Here is a 23,493-nt window from a genome sequence, read left to right on the forward strand (position 1 = left end):
TGTTTCAAACTATAGTCTATTGGTGACAGTCTGTGCGTTGATTTTGGCAAGATTTGACAGACAGCCTAACTGAATTTTACGGTGCTAGATATGGTAATTTATTACAGAAAAATGAAGGGGCAAAACGCTTGAAAACTCTCTGATGATTCTATCAATGGCGTAAAGAATATATCCTTCTCAAGACAGAATATTCGCCGATTTTTTTTTTTTTTTTTTTTTTTTTTCTTTTTTTTCACGAGAGTAACAGATAGATAGAAATAATACAACGCGTGATATTGTTAGTCTGATTCTGCTTAGTACTGTCCGTTTGATGATTTACACGTCCAGTATAATGATTGATGACTGGGCTGATCCATATTCGTGAGATCACGTAAAGGCGATCACTTACAGGCGATGCTAGACTTTCAAACCTTTGGTTGCCGACAAAATCAATACAGATTAACAGGAACCAAACACAGAGCACGCCAGAACGGCCACTTTCCGCCGTTAAACCTTTTTCTTTGATCACGATCCGGTATTTCGTCCTGCTCAGTTAAACAGTTAGAGCTCAACATTTAAGAACTCAAATGTCGCATGAAGACAGGTTTGCGTTGCGTCAGACTTTCATTTCTGAGAGAGTAAGTTCAGGTTTTAAAGTAAATGTCTTTTTGGAATAATAATCTGGGAGCTAGAACTGCGGAAAAAGTCTGGAACTGGAAAAGAGTCCCCGGGAACGCGGAACGTTTGATAAAAAGTATGCGTACAGAATATTGAGGAGTGAATTTAGTTCATATTGTCAGCGTGATTGGCTGTGCCCCTTCCGCGCACCAAAGTTATTACTTTTCGCTATGATGGGGCTTGATTTTCAGAATTGTTTTTTGTCGCAAGCACGATTCAAATTTTTCTGCGAACCCGCGCGGTCGCCTTTTATAAAATGCGGAGCTGCGATGAGTCTCGTTCAATCACATGTCGGGCCACGGGCGCGGGATCTGGCGCAGATCCGTTCGTAGCTTTTGCGCGGACGCGGAAAGTTATGTTGGTGACATGAAGCTTTTGACAGGGATCACGAAAAGTTCTCTCATCACCGTGGGACTTCTTGCGGTCATCGCGGTGGGACTTCCCGGGTGCGATGGATACGGCATCCGAGACAAGGAAGACCCCAAGTGGTGGCAAAACATGGTCATGTACCAGATCTACCCGCAGTCCTTCTACGACACTGATGGAGACGGATTTGGCGACCTAGAAGGTAAGGAGTCGCTTATAAAATACGTCACGGTAAAACTTTTAAGTTTTGAATCCCGCACTACCCCCATGGCGCGATTCTACACTATCCCTTGAAAATACATAACGCCGACCCCCCCCCCCCCCCAAAGAAATCTCTGACAAAATGCAGTTTTCCCTTTCTTTTTTCCATCGTGTTCCTTCGTCACAACGAAAGTTTCGACAGGAAAACATATAGTAGACATTAATTCTTTACTAAACGAGGAACCAACGAAAATCAATGCTTTCTTAAAATAGATGAATTGGATTGCATTTTGCAAAAAGGAACGAGGAGCAATGCAATGTTGGTAAGATTGTACAACTTCATCCATTGCAATATAACTATTTAAATCCTGAAAAAATATGAAATTTACATGATAATTTTTGTCATAAATTCACAGTTTTTAGCGATTAAAATAGAAACTGTTATACGAGGGTCATCCAAAAAGTAAGTTCACCCCTTTCATATCTCCGAAACTAAAAGGGATAAATCAAATCGGTAAAAAATCACTTCTTACTTATATCCTCAGCTCTCCATAGGTACCAAGATTTTTAAATTTGGACCACTGGTTGCCGAGTTATTCGATTTTTACGTGAACAACTCCCGGCCAGTTCCGTCCACCAAACGATGCGCTGCGATTCGGCCGTCATGCTACCTGAATTGACTGTGTTCCCCACACATCTACGTAGGAATAACCAACTCAAATATTCTAAGATTGGCTTTAAAACAATCTTACCTTATTTTTCGACGTAATTTCCGTTCCTATACATGCATTTTTCATAGCGTTTCTAAAGCCTCTTAATGCCGTTCTCAAAGAACACTTTTGGTTGACTCTTGAACCAGCCATTGACTGCTTCCATCACCTGCTGATCGTTCTCGAAGCGCTGGTCACCTAGGTGCTTCTTGAGTTGCGGAAAAATATGATAGTCACTCGGGAAAAGGGCTGGAGAGTATGGAGGATGAGGTGACACCTTCCACGCAAATTTGTCCAACAAATTTTGGGTCTCTTCCGCCGTGTGAGGTCTGGCATTATCGTGAAGGACTAGGGGACCACGAGACAAGAGACCCGGTCGCTTGTTTCTTATTGCCAATCGCAACGAATTCAATATTCCACAATACCGTGGTGCATTGATTGTACACCCTTTCTCCAAATAATGGACGAGAAGTACTCTTTGAGAGTCCCAGAAGACAAAAGCGACGCGACAGCGCGCGGTGCATCTCATATCAGCGCGTCGTTTGGTGGACGCGCGGAACTGGCCGGGAGTTGTTCACGTAAAAATCGAATATCTCGGCAACCAGTGGTCCAAATTTAAAAATCTTGGTACCTATGGAGAGCTGAGGATATAAGTAAGAATTTATTTTTTACCGATTTGATTTATCCCTTTTAGTTTTGGAGATATGAAAGGGGTGAACTTACTTTTTGGATGACCCTCGTAGATCATCGGGTTTTTCTTCGCCCAGACAAAGGAAGCTGCACAATCTTAGCAACATTGCAATGCTCTTGGTTCCTTTTTTCAAAATGCAATCCAATTTTGCCGCAAAGAAGGAATTCTGCTGAAAAATTTCCAAAATGAAGAATGTCCATACACTCGCAATAAAAAAGAAAAAAAGTATGATTTTATCTCAGCTCTACTTCGCCTATCCCTCTGCACGGAAAATAGAATGGTCGTACACAAGGTAACGTACGTACCTCGTTTTTCGCTATACATGTCGGAATATACAATCCGGTTCATCCAGAAACAGTTCAAGTTTTGTCATGACTTTTGCATTTTTGAGGATGGAGCACTAGTCACCACAGGATTACATTTTACAGTATAAGGATCCACTATTTCTGGCCCATTTTAGAAACAACATACATGCCATTGGTTACCCTATGTAGATATGTGCTTCCATGGTAGAGCCAGAGATAGTGGTTCCTTATTGCAAAATGTAATCGATTTAATAGTGAGCAAATAATGTCAGGCAGTTTCGTACCCGCTACCTGTCTATTATTTTTGTGTCTTTTTCTTTCGAATTAAGTCAGTGTCTAAATTCCTCTAGTAACTATTAGAATGCAACTTGAATCTAACACTGTGAACAATATCTCATTCGCAGGAATCAAAGTAAAAATTCCCTATCTTTGTGAGCTGAACGTGACAGCCATTTGGATAAACTCATTCTACGAGTCACCAATGAAAGACCACGGTTACGATGTCTCTGATTTCAAGAAAATTCACCGCAAGTTCGGTACCATGAGCGACTTTAAAGCTCTTATGACGAAACTTGACACGAATCCTTGCGGTGATAAAAAAGGTATTGTCATACTTTGCACATAAATCTATCGGCATGATCTGTTTGCATTTTTCTTTTTTGGATACATTTCCTTACTAATTTTAACTTGATTATTTGCAAGAATTCAATGATCCTTGTGCTTAAAAACCAAGTTTAATTGAAGAGAAGCAAGCATATCAAGATCTGAGACCGAGAGATCTATACTGAATGCCACTGGATAGCTTGAGATCATTGGCTAGTGCTTGATTCATCCATGAGACTCAATTTTAGATACATAGTCCAGTAAGGGAAATATCATAAAAAATCGAATCCCAACTCTTAATTTTTTACCGGATAAAATATGCAGCTATTGAAGCGCAATCCTTCCTAAGCTCATCTCACTTTCACCTGAAGTTTCCAAAATATTTTTCTGATCAACTTTGTCCGGGTGCATTCCGTATCAAATGAAAGGAAAATATGAAAAGTTCTATTTTCAAGGCTCTATCAAATCTGAAACATGAAAATAAATAAAACGAAAACTGAGATTTGCAACATTGCAATTGTAGATATATCTTTGTTGACAGTGGCCATGGATTTAATATGTAGGCAACCTCTAGAAATTTTGGCCAAATTGCGAAGGAAATTATTAATGACATGGAGAATTCGATTCCTTTTCAACCCTTTTCATTCAGGTTTTAATTAATCAAATTAAACTTTGCAAAGTTGCCATGAAAGTAAATGAATCCTTAGGGGCTCTAATCTCTTCATTTCGTCTTCAGAATCTTAAGGGAGAAATTTTAGGCCCTCTTCGACTCGATGACTGTATTAAAACTAGCAGTCCTCGAATGCCACTCTGTAATCTGTTAAAGCACAGAAAGCCCAATAGCGCAAATAATTTTTCTTACCGTAAGGACGACTCAATTATTTTATTACAAATCAAAAACTCTATAAGTTACCCTTGTTTTTTATTTATTTAATCCTTGGGTTTTAAAAAAGATGTATGTAAATCCTCTTAATTTGTGTCATACCCTATACCTCACGGTTTTCAGAGATGAGAGTGATCATGGATTTCGTGCCCAACCATACAAGCAAAAAACACGAGTGGTTCCAGAAGTCAATCGATCGGGTGCCTGGATACAACGATTACTACGTATGGATGGATCCTAAAGGATGGGAGAATGGAAAACCAATCCCTCCCAACAACTGGGTAAGCGTTTACCGTTCCAAATACAGACTGAATTATTACAAATGTACGTATTTTCGGGAAAAATTGTGTTTTTTTTGTCTATTAGTCACGCTGTTATTCAGTCAGCCCGTCAAAGCTGTCAAGCTGTCAAGCTGTAGTGTCATCCTCTTATGAAAAGCTCCCATCAAAAGAGCAAATTCGTGGATATATACCCGCCACCGCGCTGGGAAGTATTTTTCAATAATGGGGGCGTTAGCGTTACTCATGCATCGACTATCCTTATCAAATAATAATCTAAAGCAGCCACATTACTCGCTAATCTACGCTCTGGTTGATTTGATTTTTGAATTATGCAACTATTCGGCCTCTGAAGCAAGGCTAGGAGGTATCTTTATACAATGAAGGCGTTTCTTATGCGTCGACCCAATTCATCAAAGAATCATCTTAAGCAGCCGCAATATTCCCTAATCTACATTCTGCTGCACCGTTGATTTGATTTTTAATGATGTAACAATTCGGCCTCTGAGGCCAGGCTTAGAAGAATCTTTTAACAATGAAGGCGTTTCTCATGCGTCAATACACTTCATCAAAGAATTATCTGAAGCAGCCGCATTACTCGCTAATCTACGCGCTGGATGATTTGATTTTTAAATGATGCAACTATTCGCTTTCTGAGGCCAGGCTGGGAAGTATCTTTTAACAATGAAGGCGTTTCTCATGCGTCGACCCACTTCATCAAAGAATCATCTGGAGCAGCCGCATTACTCGCTAATCTACGCGCTGGTTGATTTGATTTTTAAATGATGCAACTATTCGGCCTCTGAAGCAAGGCTAGGAAGTATCTTTTTACAATGAAGGCGTTTCTTATGCGTCGACACACTTCATCAAACACTTATCTGAAGCAACTTCATTACTCGCCAATCTACGTGCTACTACACAATTTTTGAATGATGCGACTATTAAACTTCTGAGGCCGCACGCTGGGCGGTATATTCTCAAAATGAAGATCAAAGAATCGTCTGTAGCAGCCGCATTACTCGCTAATCTTTGCTGCCACAATTTATTGAGTGGTTAATGGAATGATGCAATTATTCCGCCTTTGAGATCGCGCCAATAAGTATCTTAGCACGATTAAATCGTTTCTTATTTGTCGTCACTTTCCATCGATGAATGATGCCAAGCAAACGTATTATTCACCAGTTTCCGCCGCTACACTCTGTTGATTGGGGTTCGAAATGATACATCTATTTGGCCATTGAGGCCATGCCGTGCCGCGTGCCGTCCACATAGGAAGAGGCGCCAACAACGGCTCTTCCTTTTCAAAGGAAGACGCGAGACGCCACGCCAATGAGAATAGCTTTCTCATTGAATATTTAGCTTCAAAGGATGATTTCCTTTCCAAAGAGGCGCCTGTTCATCTTCATTCTTACACGGAAAGAAAAACACGCTTATTCGACGGTTACCACGGTAATAATGTCACACGGGATTCCACGGTGGTGGAACCGTGAATTTTGGTAATATTATTGATGAGCACAGTAGCATAACCATGCTCATGATAGTATGTCTGTGCCCACAGTAATATTACGGTGAACACGGTCATATCACCGTGCTCATCGTTACAAAAATCAAAATCCACGGTTTTACAACCGTGGAATCCCGTGTGACATTACCACCGTTGTAACGGTAGAATGACTGTGTTTTTTTCGCGGTGTATTTTTCCAACCCTTATCTCCTCTCTTGTTTCTCTTCTTCCCTTCTTTTTCTTCCTATACTGTTTTCTCCTCCCTCTTTTCAATTTTCCTTGTTCTCTTTCTTCCTTTCTCGCTTTCTTCCTCTTTCTTATTTCCTCCCCCCCTTTTTTTAATTTTGGTACCTTTGGCAATACGGCTCTTGGTTCCGTCGCTTTCATCGCTGCATCCTCGCTATGACACTGATAACACTCTCACATTGCACATTTGCACTACATTTTGCAAAAAGGAACCACTATTTTTAGCCCGTTCATAGCAGTATCTATCTGTATCAAAAACACATACGCTGTTTTTAAAATGAGCCAGAAATTGTAGTTCCTTATTGCAAAATCTGGTCTATTTGTGTAATCGAAAACAGTGACCTTTTCCATCACTGCATGACTTATAATCATTTTTGTGGCTGAATCAGAGCTCCTTTCCTGCATACAATATTGTGCTCCTCTAATTTTGTGTTATTTTCTAGTTTCTTTTTTCAAACCAAAAACTTATGGAGAGAAATTTTCTCGTGCCTATGAATTGTATAAATTACATATAATTTATTTAAGCACATATTTTTTTTAAATCAATAATTTCTTCCATTCCTACATTTATTTGTCAGGCATCGGTCTACAGTCCCAGAGACAAAGGGTCCGCATGGGAGTGGAATGAGGGGCGACGACAATTTTACCTACACACTTTCACGAAGGCTCAGCCGGACCTAAACCTTCGTTTTTCTGAAGTCAGAGATGCGTTAAAGGTTCGTTGGAATTTAATATTGATTATAGTAACAACTGCCGTTATCATACAAAGGCCTAGACATTTAAAAAATACATGATAAAGGAATTAGTAAGAAAGGAGGTTTTTGATAATCGTGCGATCACGGATATTTGACTTGTAAGAAAAGGTGGAGTTAAAAAAAAAAGAAAAAAATTTGCAAGACACAAAGTTCAAAGAAAGAAAAAAAACCAGTTCGATGTCTAAAATGTCAATTTTTAATTTTCATTGCTGAATCTTTTCTAATACTCTAAAGAGCTTTTCGTCAAAATTTCAACTCTTAATTTGCATTATTAATGGCGTCCAAGTATATTCACCATCAAATTTGAGAAAATACATACTTAGGTGCATTACTCTTTTTAGTGGCCCATTAGGTCTCGATACACGATCAAATTCCGAACCAATTTTGATCAGAGTAGACCAGTTGATGATTGATGGTCACCATTTAACAGTCCTGATTTCAATTGATCAACATTGAACTGCGTCGTCAAATTTTTATGAGAATGGAGTGCCACCATTCATCATTTTTTGCCACACGAAACATTTCTGCCAGGTTTTCATTTGAAAATTAGGCGAAGTAAAGATTTTAAAACTGATGACTTTCCACACTTTGATGGTAATTGGTTCGCCGGGAATTCGATCATGTATCGAAGCCTATTGATCGTTACGATAAGGTATGAAGCAATGTGACCTCAGGCTCTCAATTAGTCTTGTCAAAATCACCAATTCCGATCTCCATTAGTTTGCGACGTGTTTCGGATATTTGCAGGATATCATGAAGTTTTGGTTGGATATGGGAGTAGACGGCTTCCGAATGGGCGCCGTGGCGCACCTCATCGAGGATCCACAATTCCGGGACGAAAACCCTTGGTGGGATCACAGACACACGCAAAACCTACCACAGAACTACGCAGTGATCAAGGAGTTCCGACGATTCTTCGATGAATACGACAAAGTAAACCACCGAGTCACGTAAGTACTCATGACATGCACCATTTAATCAACGTGTAATCAAAATAAGTTGGACGCACTGATTTAGCAAGTTTATCATCAACAGGAACAGAAATCCACTAGATGTTAAGTTCCCTGAGGATCATACATTGTATAATCAGGACTCCTAAGATCACTTGTGTATGTCGCAGAAAAACTTTTAGAGGTTTTAGAAACTTACAGAAACTTGTAGAAAATGCCGAAAAGCTTCGACCAAAAAACTAAATCAATAAAACCATTTTATAAAAGTAAGCTCTTGCACATTTTTTTTTTAGCAATTTGGCTACATTTCTACCTAGCAAGAAACTTTTCCCTCCGTAAAAACATGGTAGTAACAGACTTACTCAGGAAGGCGTGTAAAGGGATCCTCAGTTGGATTTAGATCGGACAAGCAACTAACTCTATGACAAAGCGTGGATTATCACAAAAACTGAAGGCGCTCCAAGCCTAGATCGATGTGCTTGAATGGCATTACCCATCAAAATTTCATTTTACCGATGCGCATTATTGCGGTTTATTGAAAAAACACGTGAACCAATTGCAGATTGCCGGCGATTGCTAATTGCCTACGACATATCCACGGTATAAGAGTGTGAAATCACATTATCTCGTTTGCGGTGTCTGAAAATCTCCGCCTCTATGTTATTTTTTTAAAGGAGAAAAAATTGACTTCATTCCTTGAAGTTTTTGCAGAATTGTTTTCGTACAGAGAAGGAAAATCACGGCAGTTTTAAAGAATTACCGTTGAGTAGTTTGCCTTTTAAAACATTAAGTATGACAGGAAATCTGCGACGTCGCAAACCGAGTTATGTGATTGACGGCTTACACAGTCGATATACCAATCTCTTCCTGGAGCAACCTTGACACCGTGTCATTATTATACTGTTTTATATTTTTCTTTTGATACTTTATCGACAGATTCATGGCGGTGGATGCATACGCATCGCAAAGAGACGCCAGACGGTACTACGGCACATTTAAAGCACCTGGTGCCCACTATCCACTCAACTATCTTCTCCTCACAGATTTCAACGCAGACACGGACGCTGTCAGACTGAAAAGCTCCATTGACGATTACTTACGTCACCTCAACGATTTCCAGCTTCCCAACTGGTTGGTGAGGGCTCCGATTTTTCTTACTCTCGTTGAAAACAATATACCAATGACTGAAGTCAAAAACATCCCCAGCTCTTTTTGGACCCCGTTTGGCAGAAAAGAACCAAGCCACATCAGCTATTGCCAAGGTTAACTGAGCAGTTTAATTTTTTCAAGAGAATATGCAGAAAATTCACTGAAAGAACAAAAAACCGCACAACCGTTTTCATGTAAAAAAGTCACCTAATTGCCCGATTGCATTTGACAGTAGCTGATGTGGCTGGGTTTACTTCTGCTTAACGTGGTCTGATAGATGTGACTTCGCCGATTTCTGATCATAATTACATATATTTCTTATTTATAAAAAAATTCTTCATTTGTCCGAAAATGTATTCTAAAAATTTCAAGGAGGAATTTCGGTCAGTTTCCTTTTAAAAAATAAAACATAAGAGGAAATGTTTTAATGTTGTCCACGGAGATGTGCATTTTCTGACTTTGGCCATCAATACGACCGCCTATGGAAGAAAGAACTTTACAAAGAGGAAAGAGTTGGTGACCTACACCAGCAGTATGGCTGATTTCATCCCACTTAATCCAGTCGATGCAGCCCACCAAAATTGTTTGTTCTGTTCACCAACTATGTTTGGCACTACTTTAATCACATTTTAACACGCATCGTTTGCTTTATGGATCGGTGACCATTTTTTTTTCAGTCAGGAAACCACGACTGGTCACGAATCCCATCCAGGCTGGAGGCCTCCACTTCAGTGGATTTGGTCAACATGTTGAACTTGCTTCTGCCTGGCTCAAGCTGCGTGTACATGGGAGACGAGATAGGCATGGACAGCTATTGGAACATCGACAAGGACAAGCGCCGATCCGAGCATGTCGACGACTATCGTATGCCCAGCAGAACACCCTTCCACTGGAACAAAAGTCAAAACGCAGGTTTGCTACTGCTTAAACCAAAAGTATGACGGAGGAAGACAAAACACTGGGAAAAAAACACATTGGATCTAGAGTCCAGACTCTTGAAAACATTGACAAGAAAAAATACTTTTAAATCAATCGAATTTTTGCTTAAATCAATACAAAATCCGCTCTAATTAAGAGGCTTTGGTTCTTGATTTAAGCTAGATTCTGATTGAATCAAGAGTACTTTTTCTGGTCGATATTTTTAAGAGTCTGGACTCTAGGTCCAATGTGCTTTTTTCCAGTGAAGGAGAAATAAAATATAAAGAGAGATCCAAAAGTCCAGTACCTCCAGCACCAGCATCAACCCTCTTGTCACACATGAACAAATTGAGATAGAGACTTGAATTTGTGTGATGCTCTCTAGGACGAAGGAAACGACTTTTAGGACCCCCAAAGCTCAATGGGGATTCCTCTGCAAAGGGACAAGATCTATAAGGGTAATAGGGATGGTGCGAGACTTTTTGATCACCCTGTGCATCACATATAGATATATTTATAGATACAAATTTTTATAGAGTAGCCCGAGACAATGGTAACTGTAGAAAAACAAAGGGGGAAAAACGGGAAACAAGGCTGACTCACACACTTAAAAAAAAAAAAAAAAAAAAAAAAAAAAAAAAAAAAAAAAACCGAGGCGTTTCGACTCAAAACTGAGTCATTTCAGTCAAAAAAATTACAATAAAAATTTAAAAAAACGATGAAAAACATGAGCACGGCGTGGTGGTGGTTCTCAAATCCCGGCCACCACCATGTAGGGCTCAGGTTTTTCATCGTTTTTTTTGGTTTTTTTTGGTTTTTTTTTTGTTGGCGCGTATACGTAGTATACCGCCTTTGCGATCGTTTCGAACCCTGCTCGATACAATAACCGAGTCCCTTAGTTCCTTACCGAAAAGTGACTACCGCGAACTTCTGAGATTTTCCAAAGCGTGTAAAAAGTTTATTTATCCATCAATAATTATGATTTAAAGTTGTTTCTCATTCTGGGGCTCATTAGTTTATGTGCAGTGAATACCAAGAGTCTACGTTACTTGGTTTTTTCAAAAAAAGCCTAAGAATGCGACGCGCTGATTTAAATTATGCATATATAAGCAGAATCAAGCGAATTGATTCGAGGATGGCTGAGCAGGTCGGCACTCTCGAAATGAGAATTTAACTCCTCCGTTTTGTTCAAAACGTTGCTTTGACAGATCTATAACCTCGATTATACTTTTCAAAAGTTGGTACCCGTGCTCTGATAGTGCTGTTCATCTGACAACATTGTCAGTGTCAGCTGATAAAATGTATATTTTCACAGTGCAATCTGTGTAAGTGCAATCTGTGATGAGCCTCGAGACTCATTAGACCATTAGCTAAACGTGGCTCATACAGGAATCCACTTACCCCTCTCTTTCCCACGCTCCTGCTCACTGCGTCGGCGTCTCGACGAACAATAGCTAATGACGGTTGCCAAGCGATGCCGGGATCCTCAGCCCCTCGCCCAATTACTTACGCTTCATTAACCATTTCACCGTCACGCTAGGATTCGTCCAATTTTCAAAAAAAATTGTTTCGCGAGTTTTTAGCAATTTTTTCCTTACTCTCCGTTAAAACACGAATTAAAAGAGGTCTCATTCATAAAAATCGGCCAAATAGAAGAGAAGTTACAGTATTCGAAATCCGAAGAAATCAACAAAACTTCTCCAAACAAAAAATAAAATGAAGGGGAGGGGGGGAATGTATAAATTACAATTTCATATGATTGACCTCAGAATGTGACAAGCAATTCAATTATAAAAAGGAGAAAAAATTGAGTGAAATTACAAAAAATTAGCCTCTTGCAAGGGGCTTCCTTGTATGAGTTTTGACCTGAAGACAAGTAAATCCCGTTATATTATTAAAACGAAATTGACTCCATAGTTTAATGCCTTAGTTTCTTGAATACGATTATTTTAAGCACTCGATTTATATCAGCAATTTTACCCATGAGGTGATTTCCTGAGAGCTGATAATATCACGAATTTCTCATAGAGCCCTTCAAAAATGGCTTGCTTTTTGGGCAGCCGATTCGGCCATCAAACCGAGGTTTAAATGGAAGCTGATAATAACACAAAGCTCTGAGAACAATTTTAAGATGAGAATAGGAACGGTTTGTAAATAACGAGGAGAGGCGGGCATTCTGTTCAGCATATCGATACATAAGTATTTTCACACGTAGAATTCAATTTTCACGTCAGGGAGTCGACATATTTTGATTTTTTCGATTTTATACGGGAAATTTATGGTTTTTCGGGATTGAAATTACTTACAATTGTTTCATGAAAAATGAATGCACCCAAAATGACTATAGCATTTTGACTTTCACATACCTACGTGCACTCACTAAATTGATTGGTAAATTCAAAGAGTGGGTACATCGACCTGGTATATCAAGTTTCTGCGATTTTTTACGGCAAATCGGTAGATTTTCGGGATGTTGGATTGCTTACTTTCAATTCATGAATGAATAAAGCATGGACATGGTTGAGCTTCTTTGCATGAAAAGACGTTTAAAATAACAAAATCAAGACATATTTAATACAATTGCATTTATATCGAGTCAATTTCTTTTCAATAATATAACGGGATTTATAATACCGGTGATTTGGGTATTTTAGCCCCAAAATACCTTTAAATCGACTTTATCTTCTAGGAATTCGACAGAATTTTTCCTTTCTTCGCTTAAATTTTTCCGTACCACTTTTCTTCAAGAATCTGATAAGATTTTGCTTGAGGCGGATCAAAAAACTTAAATTTGTTCGAATAGCTTTCTAGATTCACAATACACGGTCTCGTCAAGGTGCGTCGTTGACCTTGCAGTGTTGGATCGTGAATTCTCTTGTTGTGCTGCTTGCCTTTTTTGAAATCTCTGTAAATGAAAACTAAAGGGGTTGATATGTGCGAGTTAATGACGCGCCTTATCAACACATTGTGTTGGAGTTCACTGCTTGTTTTTTTTTTGTTTTTTTGTTTTTTTTTTTTTAAATTTTCATTGTAACATTTCCGACTGAAAATGATTGAGTTATGTGTCGGAACGTCTCGGTCTTTTGAAATTGTGTATTTTAGCCTTGTTTCCCGTTTTTCCCTCGTTTTTCTACTGATATTTTTATAACCGTCCATTCCTTTAAGGGATTAATGTTTCCGATGCAAACTTTTGCCAGAGCAAAAAAAGAGTTGTGCATGAAGAAAAATGACTGAAAAATCACGATTGACGTATTACCCTGGTAATAATGAGCGTCAGGCTGAGGATAGCTGCTTAATGAATCATTTTGACGTCAGCTTGAAACCGCCTGACGTCAGTCCGAAGTTAGCTAAAGTCAGTCAGGTAGGAGGTGTTTCATAAAGCACCCTAAACTTAGCCGGATCTGATGCAGTGGCGTGACGTGAATTGCGATACATCAATTGTTATGCCGTTTAAACCTATGGTAAAGAATCGATTATAAAGGTGTTTGCTGCGAAAACCATTTTTATCGATCCTTTTCCATAGGTTTAGCTGACAGATCAATCGATATATTGCAAAGCACGCCACGCCACTGATCTGATCCGGATTAGTCCGGTCTAAACCGGCACATTTTCATTAGAGGAAAGTCTTGAGTTTACTCCTAACTTCACAATTCACGCAATAAATTGGCTCAGTTTTGACTTCCCTACTACAAACATAATTTCTTTAAACTGATAGAGCCTTCACGCGAAACTAAATGGCCGCCGTCATGTGACACATGTCCTCAAATAAAAACATGCAGGCAGTAAAAAAGTTGAAAATACATCTGCTGAGGCATTCGTGTATTAAGAAAATGTCTATTTAACTAATGAAAACTTGGATATTGAAGATGATTTGACAGCATCAACGAATTTTACTGTGACGTCACCAAAAGGTGCTCTGATGGCACAATGGTCGCTATTACAATTGAAATATGATGGCGTTAACGCCATCATATTTTGCCTGGTGATGTCATCACCAGTTACCCCGATGACAGAATGAGCATGTGTCAATATTGTTAACAGAAGTTTGAACGTTACCAAAATTAGTTAGTCGCGTAAAAATGTTGATTTCTTTTTGAACATTTTTGATAGATATATCGTATCTGATTTTGGTTAATGAGTTATTTTATGTTGAGTACAGGTTTTACAACGAACAAAAAACCGTGGCTTCCTGTTAATCCCGAGTTTTACAGGTTGAATGTAGAGGTAGAACGCAACCCACCTTGCGAGGAATGTTCTACCCATTTGAGAAATTTCAAGGAACTAGTCCAGCTTAAAAAGAAAGATGCTTTTGTTTATGGACCTTTACATACCTACGCTCTCACCGATTTTGTTTTCTGTTTTACCAGGTGAGCAGGTAGTCAATAGTCCTATACAATTCGTGATCAAAAATGGCGATCGATTGTTTCCGGTAATTGTTATTGTCTTCCAAGATTTTTGAATGGGCATCCTGAATGCCTTCAGCGTCTGTTTGAAACTTGATCCAATATTTGAAATTCCTAAAAAGTCACACAAGAGGGAGTTCATACAAAGCATTTTTGGAAGAAAAATAATCATGATTTTCTCGATAGATCCAAATCTAAAAGTAATTCGACCGATTTTTCTTAATTGGGCAGAAGTATCTTTATTCCCTGATGAAAAAACCAATAAATTCATACTTTGTGCCTAGAAGATATGGCTTCCATTTATGACTGCATGCTAGTCAACTTTCAAGCTAAATTGCTTTCTCGATTCTTCGTTTCAGGGAAAACTCCAAAAAGATATATGTCACATTGATGAACTTGGATAAAGAGTGGAGCGAATCTTTTGACATCATGGATGCAATTCCAGAATTGACACATGCCATCAGCGACAACGTTGAAGTTTGGACCCCGAACTTGAACGAATGCAAAAAGAACACGTATGTATCAGTCTAAATATTCCCCAATTATAAGATACACATCGACGGGTTTTATCAAAGAACCGAAGCATACTTAAGATCGTCAGCAGCAACGGTTGCAGTCAGAAGTCCCCAAAAATCTATTTTTGCGACACGGAAACTGTTCCCGCCACAGCGGATCCACCAGGTATTTGGAAACTCGGAAGTTTCCCCCGCAATACGCACACGGACAACACGCTTTGCACCGCGGCGTATTGTCTCTCTCCGCGGCGTTTGTTCCTAGCGAACTTCGCCCGACCGCCGCCTGAGGGCGCTCCGCGCACCACGCTTTCTCGCGATCAGCTGACTGTACCGGTCTCTCTGTCCTCTATGTAGGTCACTAGTGCTTCTGTGCTTGTCTGGTTTGTCACGTCCTGCTTGTACGTCGAAGCTGCTTGGAGTTTAGCTGTTCCGCATCCTGAGGATTTCTTTATTAGCATTCTGATTCTTTCGCTTTCTTATTAGCACTTTCTTCCTTTATTAGCTGTACTGCACGGTAAGCCGCATTTTTCTTTTGTCACTACCGCCTCCTTTGCCACCACATGTGGAGACCTCGGCCTTGGAGCCCACCGCTGTTCATCACCGCCGCACCGCCGCATGGCCTCATCTTCCCAAACAAAAAGGGTTTTGGGAAGATGATCGGCTGAGCGCCATCACGTTTAGGTTCGGGGGGATTCAGTTTTCGGAGAGAGAGGTGACCGCCTATATACAGTCCACTCATATTTTTTAGCTCAGCCCTGACGCTACATTTTGGTCCCTCGGGCCTTTGATTGAGACAGCATTTTGATCATCGGCATTAATTTTAAGGCAGCATTCCTTTTCCATTGAGCATGTTAAGCCATCATTTTGAGTTCCATCGTGTCTGAGTTTCACCTCTTAGAAGGCTGCACCTTCTTCGAGGCCACGTTCCCCCGCAGCTCAGCACGGCCTCAGATGACCTCAGTCGTACATGTGTGAGGTTAAAGTTGATTTTATTACCTAGGATATTACTAGTCTTCTTCAAGATTAACGAGTTCACCCGCATTCTAGTAAAAATCAGCTCACCGCAACCGCAAACCGCATTTTTAGTTCTCTCAATTTGGCTCAATGTATAACCTCACTGTCTCTGCACATGGCTGTGAGCAGCTTGTGAGAATTTTTTTGTCATTGTGGGTGCTTGTAGCTCTCTCACCCTCTACTTTCTCACCTGCTTATGCAGCGCTAGGATAATTTTCATCATTCATTGCAGTGAGGTCAGTTATTTTATGCTCCGTTCTCGCCTCGCCTCCTCTCCGAACGTTCCTCTCCGAACCTAAATATCTCCGCATATCATCGTAACTTACCAGTTATCATTTTGTAGTGAGTGCTATCATTAGTATACTTGCTTATCCTGTGTGCTTGTTTTGCATTTTGGGTGTGCTTAAGCTTAGTATTTTCAACTTGGGCATCCCTTATCAGTGCACATAGTATTTCATTGTTTTTCTCTGCATGGACAAACATTCCATAGGGTTACACCGCACGCATTAGTTCCTCAGCTCGCCGCAGTGTTTTTGAAGTGCGCCACTGTCTCTTGTTTGGTTTTCTATGCACTTTTTCCTCAAGCTATTAGTATTTTAGCAATCTTAGTGTACATTTTCTTAGCTCAAGCGCTCCGTTATCTCAATTTCATTTGGTTTGTCGCACCTGATCAGAACCATGGCAACGTTAGATTTGGAGCTAGAACAAAGGTTGCAAGCAAATATTGCTGAAGGGCAATGTGTTTTACGCACGCTAACTTCTTTGCATGAAGAGGCATTTGCGCTCTCTGTAAAAACTGTCCAAGGTTTCCAGGGACAGATTAATAGGTTAGCAGCTATAGAAGCTGAGGCTACTATTGTCAGAAAGCAAGCAGTAGCAGTTAATGTGGCTATTCCTGATGAGTGCGAATCAAAGCGCATTAATATTACTAAATTTACTGATGATGTTGATACTTTCTTACGAGCGATAAATCACAAGTTTTATTCATTGCTCGCACAAGTGCGCACACCTGGGGCGGCCACACCAGCCCCCCAAATAGCGCAACCGCCTGGCCAGAAAAACCAAGTTAGGTTACCCAAACTTGAACTGCCCAAGTTTTCAGGTACTCTCACTGAATGGTCATCTTTTTATAGTATGTTTAAAGTGTCAGTTCATGAAAATGCTTCTCTAACCCCAATTGAGAAGTTCACTTATTTGCTTTCCTCTTTATCTGGTGAAGCGCTCTCGCTTGTAAAAACGCTTGATCCTACTGCTGAAAATTATGGTGTTGCTTGGGACCTTTTGGAGAGCCGCTATAAGTCGGAAAAACGACATATCTATCATCATTTCGGTGGATTACTAGACTTACCGGAGATAAAGAATAGCGCTCAGATACCGCACTTACTCACAAAAGTGCAGGAACATAAAAACGCGCTCACCTCGTTAAAAATTGAGGACGCAACGTATGGTCCTTTGTTAGTTACTGTACTCACGCGAAAATTATCGCCCTTCTGGCAGCGCAAATTAGATGAGTCCCGTGCGGATCCTCGCGCGTATCCAACGTTAGAGGAGTTCATTGACTTTTTGAAAGATGAGTGTTCTCAAGCTCTAGACAACCCTGTAAGTCCTAAGCCTCAGTCTAGTCAAAGCGGCTCTCAGAAGTCCCCCAAGGTTTTGTTAGCTAAAAACGACCAAACCCAGTCTCCTGCTAATGGTAAACAACGTAAGCGTTCGCATGGTAGTGGTACTAATTCTGCTCGGCAATCGCATGCTTTTGATTCTTCCCGTGTAAATACTTCTCCTGCTGCTTCGCCTTCGTCGGCCCCGCACATCTCAGCTAACGCATCGACCACTACGGACTCCTACGCTGGAAAACATCTCTGTGGATGGTGCGAACGAGGTCATCAAGCGTTCCGCTGCCCTCAAATATTGAACATGTCGCCTTCAGAACGGATGAACGCAGCACGCAAGAATCAACTATGTTTCAACTGCCTCGGAAATCACGACGTTGGAAAATGTGAATCGCGCCACAACTGTTTCCGTTGCGGAAAACGGCACCACACCATCTTATGCGAGAAGCAGGACCCCCAAGGACAGGCTGACCAGACCAAGGACACCAAGAAGGTTTTCATCGCACGAATTCCAGAGCAGACGGTAGTTCTACCGACCGCCCGAGTACTCCTATCCGCTAACGGACACGTCATCATTGCCAGGGCGCTGTTGGACTCTTGCGCAGACGTGTCCATCGTCACTACTCGTTGCGCTCAGCTGCTTCATCTCAAGCTCGCTCGCCATGCCGCCCCTGTTGCCGGATTGGACGACACCGGCATTCAGGTCAGGGGTTCCGTGGAGGTGGACGTCAGCACTCTGGACAAGCAACTCGTCGCCTGCGACCACAGGATGCTCGTGTCGACAAAGATTACTGGTCACACCCCCTCAGTCGCGCTTTCCAGGACCATCCGTGCTCGTTGCCGCAGCTTGCCGCTCGCCGACCCGACTTTGACTGGCCTGGTCCCGTGGATATGCTGATAGGAGCTGATCTCCTGCCACTGGCGCTGACTGGCGACTCCATCAAGCTGGGTTCCCCGGCCCCCGTCGCCTGGGGTACTCTCTTTGGTTACGTCGTCCTTGGACCCGCACCCCGCCGCACCGCTTCGGAGGATACCGCCGTGAGTCGCAAGGTGCTGCTCACTCGGGAACCGCCGAATATCTCGAAGCTGTTCGAAGATTTTTGCGCCATTGAAGACGTCGCTCCCGCAGCAAGGCAGGACCCGACCGACGAATACGTGGAAAACTTCTACACCGCTACGACTACACAAGGAGCAGACGGACGATACTGCGTCCGACTTCCGTTCAAGCCAGAACACCCGCCGCTGGGAACGTCACTCGCACGAGCTGAAGTTCGTTTTCGAGCCCTGGAACGCCGCTTCGAGAAGGAGCCGGAGTTTCACGCGGCCTACAAGAAGTTTATGCAAGAGTACGAGAACAACGGATTCATGTCTCCTGCCGCCATACCGTCCGCAACCGCACCGCACTACTTCATTCCGCATCACGCAGTTGTGAAGGAGTCTAGCAGCACGACCAAGCTACGCGTCGTTTTTGACGCCTCCGCACCGACCTCCACCAAGGTCTCGTTGAATCAAGTCCTGCTTCCTGGTCCCAAGTTACAGACGGACATACGCGACTTGATCATCAACTTCCGCAAGCATCCAATCACCCTGACCGCAGACATTCAGCAGATGTACTTATACATCAACATTCATCCGAGCGACGCCAAGTTCCAGATGATCCTCTGGCGCCCGGACAAAACCGCGCCTGTTCGAGCCTACACGCTGAACACCGTAACCTTCGGCGTCAACTGTAGCCCGTTTTTGGCCATCCGCACCACGCAACAAACCGCGACCGATTACGATCCCGCCTCTAGAGGAATCCCACCCTCTGAGCTTCCCGCGCACCCGCTCTGGTGGGAAGGCCCACCATGGCTGACCCTCCCAGAGAGCGAGTGGCCACCGCACCCGGATCTTATCCCAGAAAAGGATTTACCCGGGGTCTTACCCGCAGCCACAGTCCTGCTAGCGACCGTGGCTCCACAGAACTTAGGCATCCCGCTATTTTCTACGTGGACTAAAACTGTGCGCGTCATGGCGTACGTTTTCCGCTTCTTTTCCGCGACACGTCTCCGAACGCGTCCCACGGGGATTTTACAGCCAGCAGAACTTGCAGGCGCAGAATCCTGGATCCTTAAAGCCACCCAAGAAGTTTACTTTGCCGAGGACTTCAAATTGTTGGGCGCTGACAAACCCGCTACGCAACGTCTTCGTCAACTCCACCCGTTCATCGACTCTCGTGGTCTGCTTCGAGTGGGGGGACGACTTCGCCACTCAGCCCTGAGTGACGACGCCAGAATGCCCATAGTCATTCCTGGAGAAGCGCACATCGCCCGCCTCATCGTGACGTTTTATCACAGGGAAAACCTGCACGCCGGACCGCAACTCCTTCAATCTTTGATTTGCAGGAAATTCTGGATCCTCAACGCCCGCAGACTCTGTCGCCAAGTCGTGCATCAGTGTCTACCCTGTTTCAAGGCCAGACCTCGACAAGTCAACCCGTTGATGGGGGATTTGCCTCCAGAACGCGTGCTCCCAAACCCGCCATTCCTGAAGACTGGCATGGATTATGCTGGGCCATTCAAAGTGAAGATCCATCAGCTCCGCTCTGCGCGCGTTGTAAATGTCTATCTATGCATCTTCGTCTGTTTGTGTGTGAAGGCTGTTCACATTGAAGTCGTCCACGATCTCACGACGGTTGCGTTCCTCGCAGCGCTTAGCCGCTTCATCGCCCGACGTGGATGTCCGAGTGACCTTTTCAGCGATTGTGGAACTCAATTCGTAGGAGCCAAGAACGCCTTGTACCGCCTCATGCATCCGAAGAACCCGCAGCTGCTACAGTACGCGTATGACGCAGGTATAAACTTTCATTTCAATCCGCCCGCCGCGCCCCATCAAGGAGGCATATGGGAAAGCGCTGTCAAGAGCGCGAAGTTTCACCTAGCTCGCGCCGCGCAGTCCACCACGCTAGTCTTGGAGGAATTCCAAACGCTGAGTCAACGCATCGAAGCCATGCTCAACTCACGTCCGCTTACCCCGCTATCCTCGGACCCGTTGGATTTAGCTGCCCTTACGCCAGGGCACTTCCTGATCGGAAGACCGCTCGCCGCACCGCCAGAGACCGCTATGAAGACAAGGATCTCACTTATCTGCACCGTTGGAACCTCACGCAGGCCCTCGCCCAGCAGATATGGAGACGCTGGAGCACCGAGTACCTGTGTTCTCTGCAACCGCGGAAGAAGTGGACCGACGTAACCCTTCCTTGGAAGTCGGATCCTTGGTCTTAATCCATGATCCACACGCGCCGCCATTAGCCTGGCGACTGGGTCGGGTCTCCGCAGTATTCCCAGGTGCCGACAACCATGTCCGTGTGGCTGAGGTCACCACCGCCACCGGGGAGTACAAACGACCGGTACACAAGCTGTACCCGTTGCCGGTCGCTATGTAAGGTTTTTAACATAGTTTCTACCGCCGCTCCTTGAGCGCTTTTCCGCAGCTTTTCAAGCTCCCGCTACGTACTTGCACCTTTTTCCGCCCGGGGAGTATGTTCCCGCCACAGCGGATCCACCAGGTATTTGGAAACTCGGAAGTTTCCCCCGCAATACGCACACGGACAACACGCTTTGCACCGCGGCGTATTGTCTCTCTCCGCGGCGTTTGTTCCTAGCGAACTTCGCCCGACCGCCGCCTGAGGGCGCTCCGCGCACCACGCTTTCTCGCGATCAGCTGACTGTACCGGTCTCTCTGTCCTCTATGTAGGTCACTAGTGCTTCTGTGCTTGTCTGGTTTGTCACGTCCTGCTTGTACGTCGAAGCTGCTTGGAGTTTAGCTGTTCCGCATCCTGAGGATTTCTTTATTAGCATTCTGATTCTTTCGCTTTCTTATTAGCACTTTCTTCCTTTATTAGCTGTACTGCACGGTAAGCCGCATTTTTCTTTTGTCACTACCGCCTCCTTTGCCACCACATGTGGAGACCTCGGCCTTGGAGCCCACCGCTGTTCATCACCGCCGCACCGCCGCATGGCCTCATCTTCCCAAACAAAAAGGGTTTTGGGAAGATGATCGGCTGAGCGCCATCACGTTTAGGTTCGGGGGGATTCAGTTTTCGGAGAGAGAGGTGACCGCCTATATACAGTCCACTCATATTTTTTAGCTCAGCCCTGACGCTACAGAAACCTTATATGATGATTTGATACTTTATTTTGATTGAGTTTTTTTTTTTTTTTTTTTTTTTTTTTTTTAAGGGAGCCATATTTTGTTTTCATGTATATGCAAGGGAAACTATTGAACAGAGGAATACAAAACCGTGGAGAAGTACCAACGCATTGTTGGATGGAGTCAAAAAACCAGGACAAATCTCTATGGAGAGTCTTGGGGAAAGGCTGAAAGGGAATTCTTTCGGCTCGCTAATATATTTACGGTGAAATTACTAAACGGTGGACTTCAATTGCGGTGTCTGAAGATTTTTGCCCATAATAATTTATTCAAGAGCATTTTAGCGCATATCTCAGAGAATGTTGTTCAAAGAACAAAGTAAAATCGAAAAAAAATCTGTGCAAAACCGAAAGTACGACTTTCTTCAAAAGCGTACAATTTCCGAGTAGATTTGCAAGATCGCAAGTCGAGGTACATGGTTTAACACATTCATCCTCGATTTTTTCAGTTGGGAATACATGTAACCAAAAAAATATTAATTTCTAATTGTGAAAAATACGTAAATCAATTGCGACGTTTAAAAATCACCAATTACGTGTGAGGCACACTATAATAGCTACCACTAGACAAGGTATGAATCAAAGCACTACGAAATATGAGCCCTCTTCAAAACAAGTTGCATTTTAAATGACGTTATTTGTATAATTCTAAAAAATTCAATGGGAGTTGTTGATTGTTTTTTTTTTTTTAAAGAAAATAAAACACGAGCAGAACCTTAAAACGTTGGAATCTAAGATGCGCGTTTTTCGACTTTGGCCATCGATATTGATCATTGCATCATGTCGTTCATAAAATCATATATTGCGTTAGATACGCACCGTCAGAATTTTACATAGCATTGGCTGCTGAATGTACTTGGTAGTACAAGATTAGAGAAATATTTGAAACCCGAGTTTCAAAATCTTAGAGAAATTAACAACTACTGTCAAAATGAAAATTTTTAGGATCAGAAAAAAAACCATAGGTAATTTTCTGAATGCGCGGTATATATTTGATTATGAGTTAACCTCGCTTTTATTGTAAAAGATCCTCTATCACTTTGTGTTTTATTGTTGCTTTTTTTAGGACCGTGTCTTTGTGTTTCGATCGACTGCGATCAAACAACTGGAGTATGCCTCCGAAGTCTGGCCTCGTTCTCTCCTATATTAAAAACGATCCACCAGAAAACTCGAAAGAAGATGATGACGACGAATTACAAACATATGAAGACGATGATTACGAAATTCTAAAGAGTTATGAATATGAAACGGATGAGAACTGAATGGCAAACACAAATTCACCTGCAGGAGGCGTAGAAATCAACTTCAAGGAAAAACCTGTTAGATATCAACGTTTTCCGTTGATTTTTCTACTCGAATAGACGCTTCATGTTGATTCATCACTATTTTTTCCAATAAATGATCTAAATAATGAAACAAATCATTTAATTTCATCTCAAGCTTCCAAAACATTTCGCAGTAGCCACAAATGGATCATGCCTTTTTCAAGATTTAAAACTTAATTTCCACGGAGAGACTGAACACTTTGTTTATAAATATAGAACA

General features: G+C 42.3%; 1 protein-coding gene across 2 annotated transcripts; it reads left to right on the forward strand.

Annotated features, from left to right (window-relative positions):
- The first annotated feature begins 926 nt into the window (after positions 1-926).
- On the forward strand, positions 927-23,368 carry LOC109033513 (maltase 2). 2 transcript variants are annotated; one of them, XM_019046173.2, is made up of 10 exons: positions 927-1,225; positions 3,335-3,532; positions 4,540-4,697; positions 7,023-7,160; positions 7,947-8,149; positions 9,086-9,284; positions 9,976-10,210; positions 14,376-14,583; positions 14,979-15,134; positions 23,015-23,368. In XM_019046173.2, exons 1-10 carry the CDS (start codon positions 946-948, stop codon positions 23,208-23,210), a joined length of 1,971 nt encoding a protein of 656 aa, XP_018901718.2. In that variant the 5' UTR covers positions 927-945; the 3' UTR covers positions 23,211-23,368. The 2 variants fall into 2 exon arrangements, 1 of the variants encoding a protein (XP_018901718.2); XR_011899692.1 differs by lacking the exons at positions 927-1,225; positions 3,335-3,532; positions 4,540-4,697; ... (4 more) ...; positions 14,376-14,583; positions 14,979-15,134 and adding an exon at positions 18,517-21,653 and having other exon boundaries at positions 23,015-23,154.
- Positions 23,369-23,493: the final 125 nt, after the last annotated feature.

The sequence above is a fragment of the Bemisia tabaci genome, chromosome 4, assembly GCF_918797505.1.
Source record: "Bemisia tabaci chromosome 4, PGI_BMITA_v3".
NCBI classification, from domain to species: Eukaryota; Metazoa; Arthropoda; class Insecta; order Hemiptera; family Aleyrodidae; genus Bemisia; species Bemisia tabaci.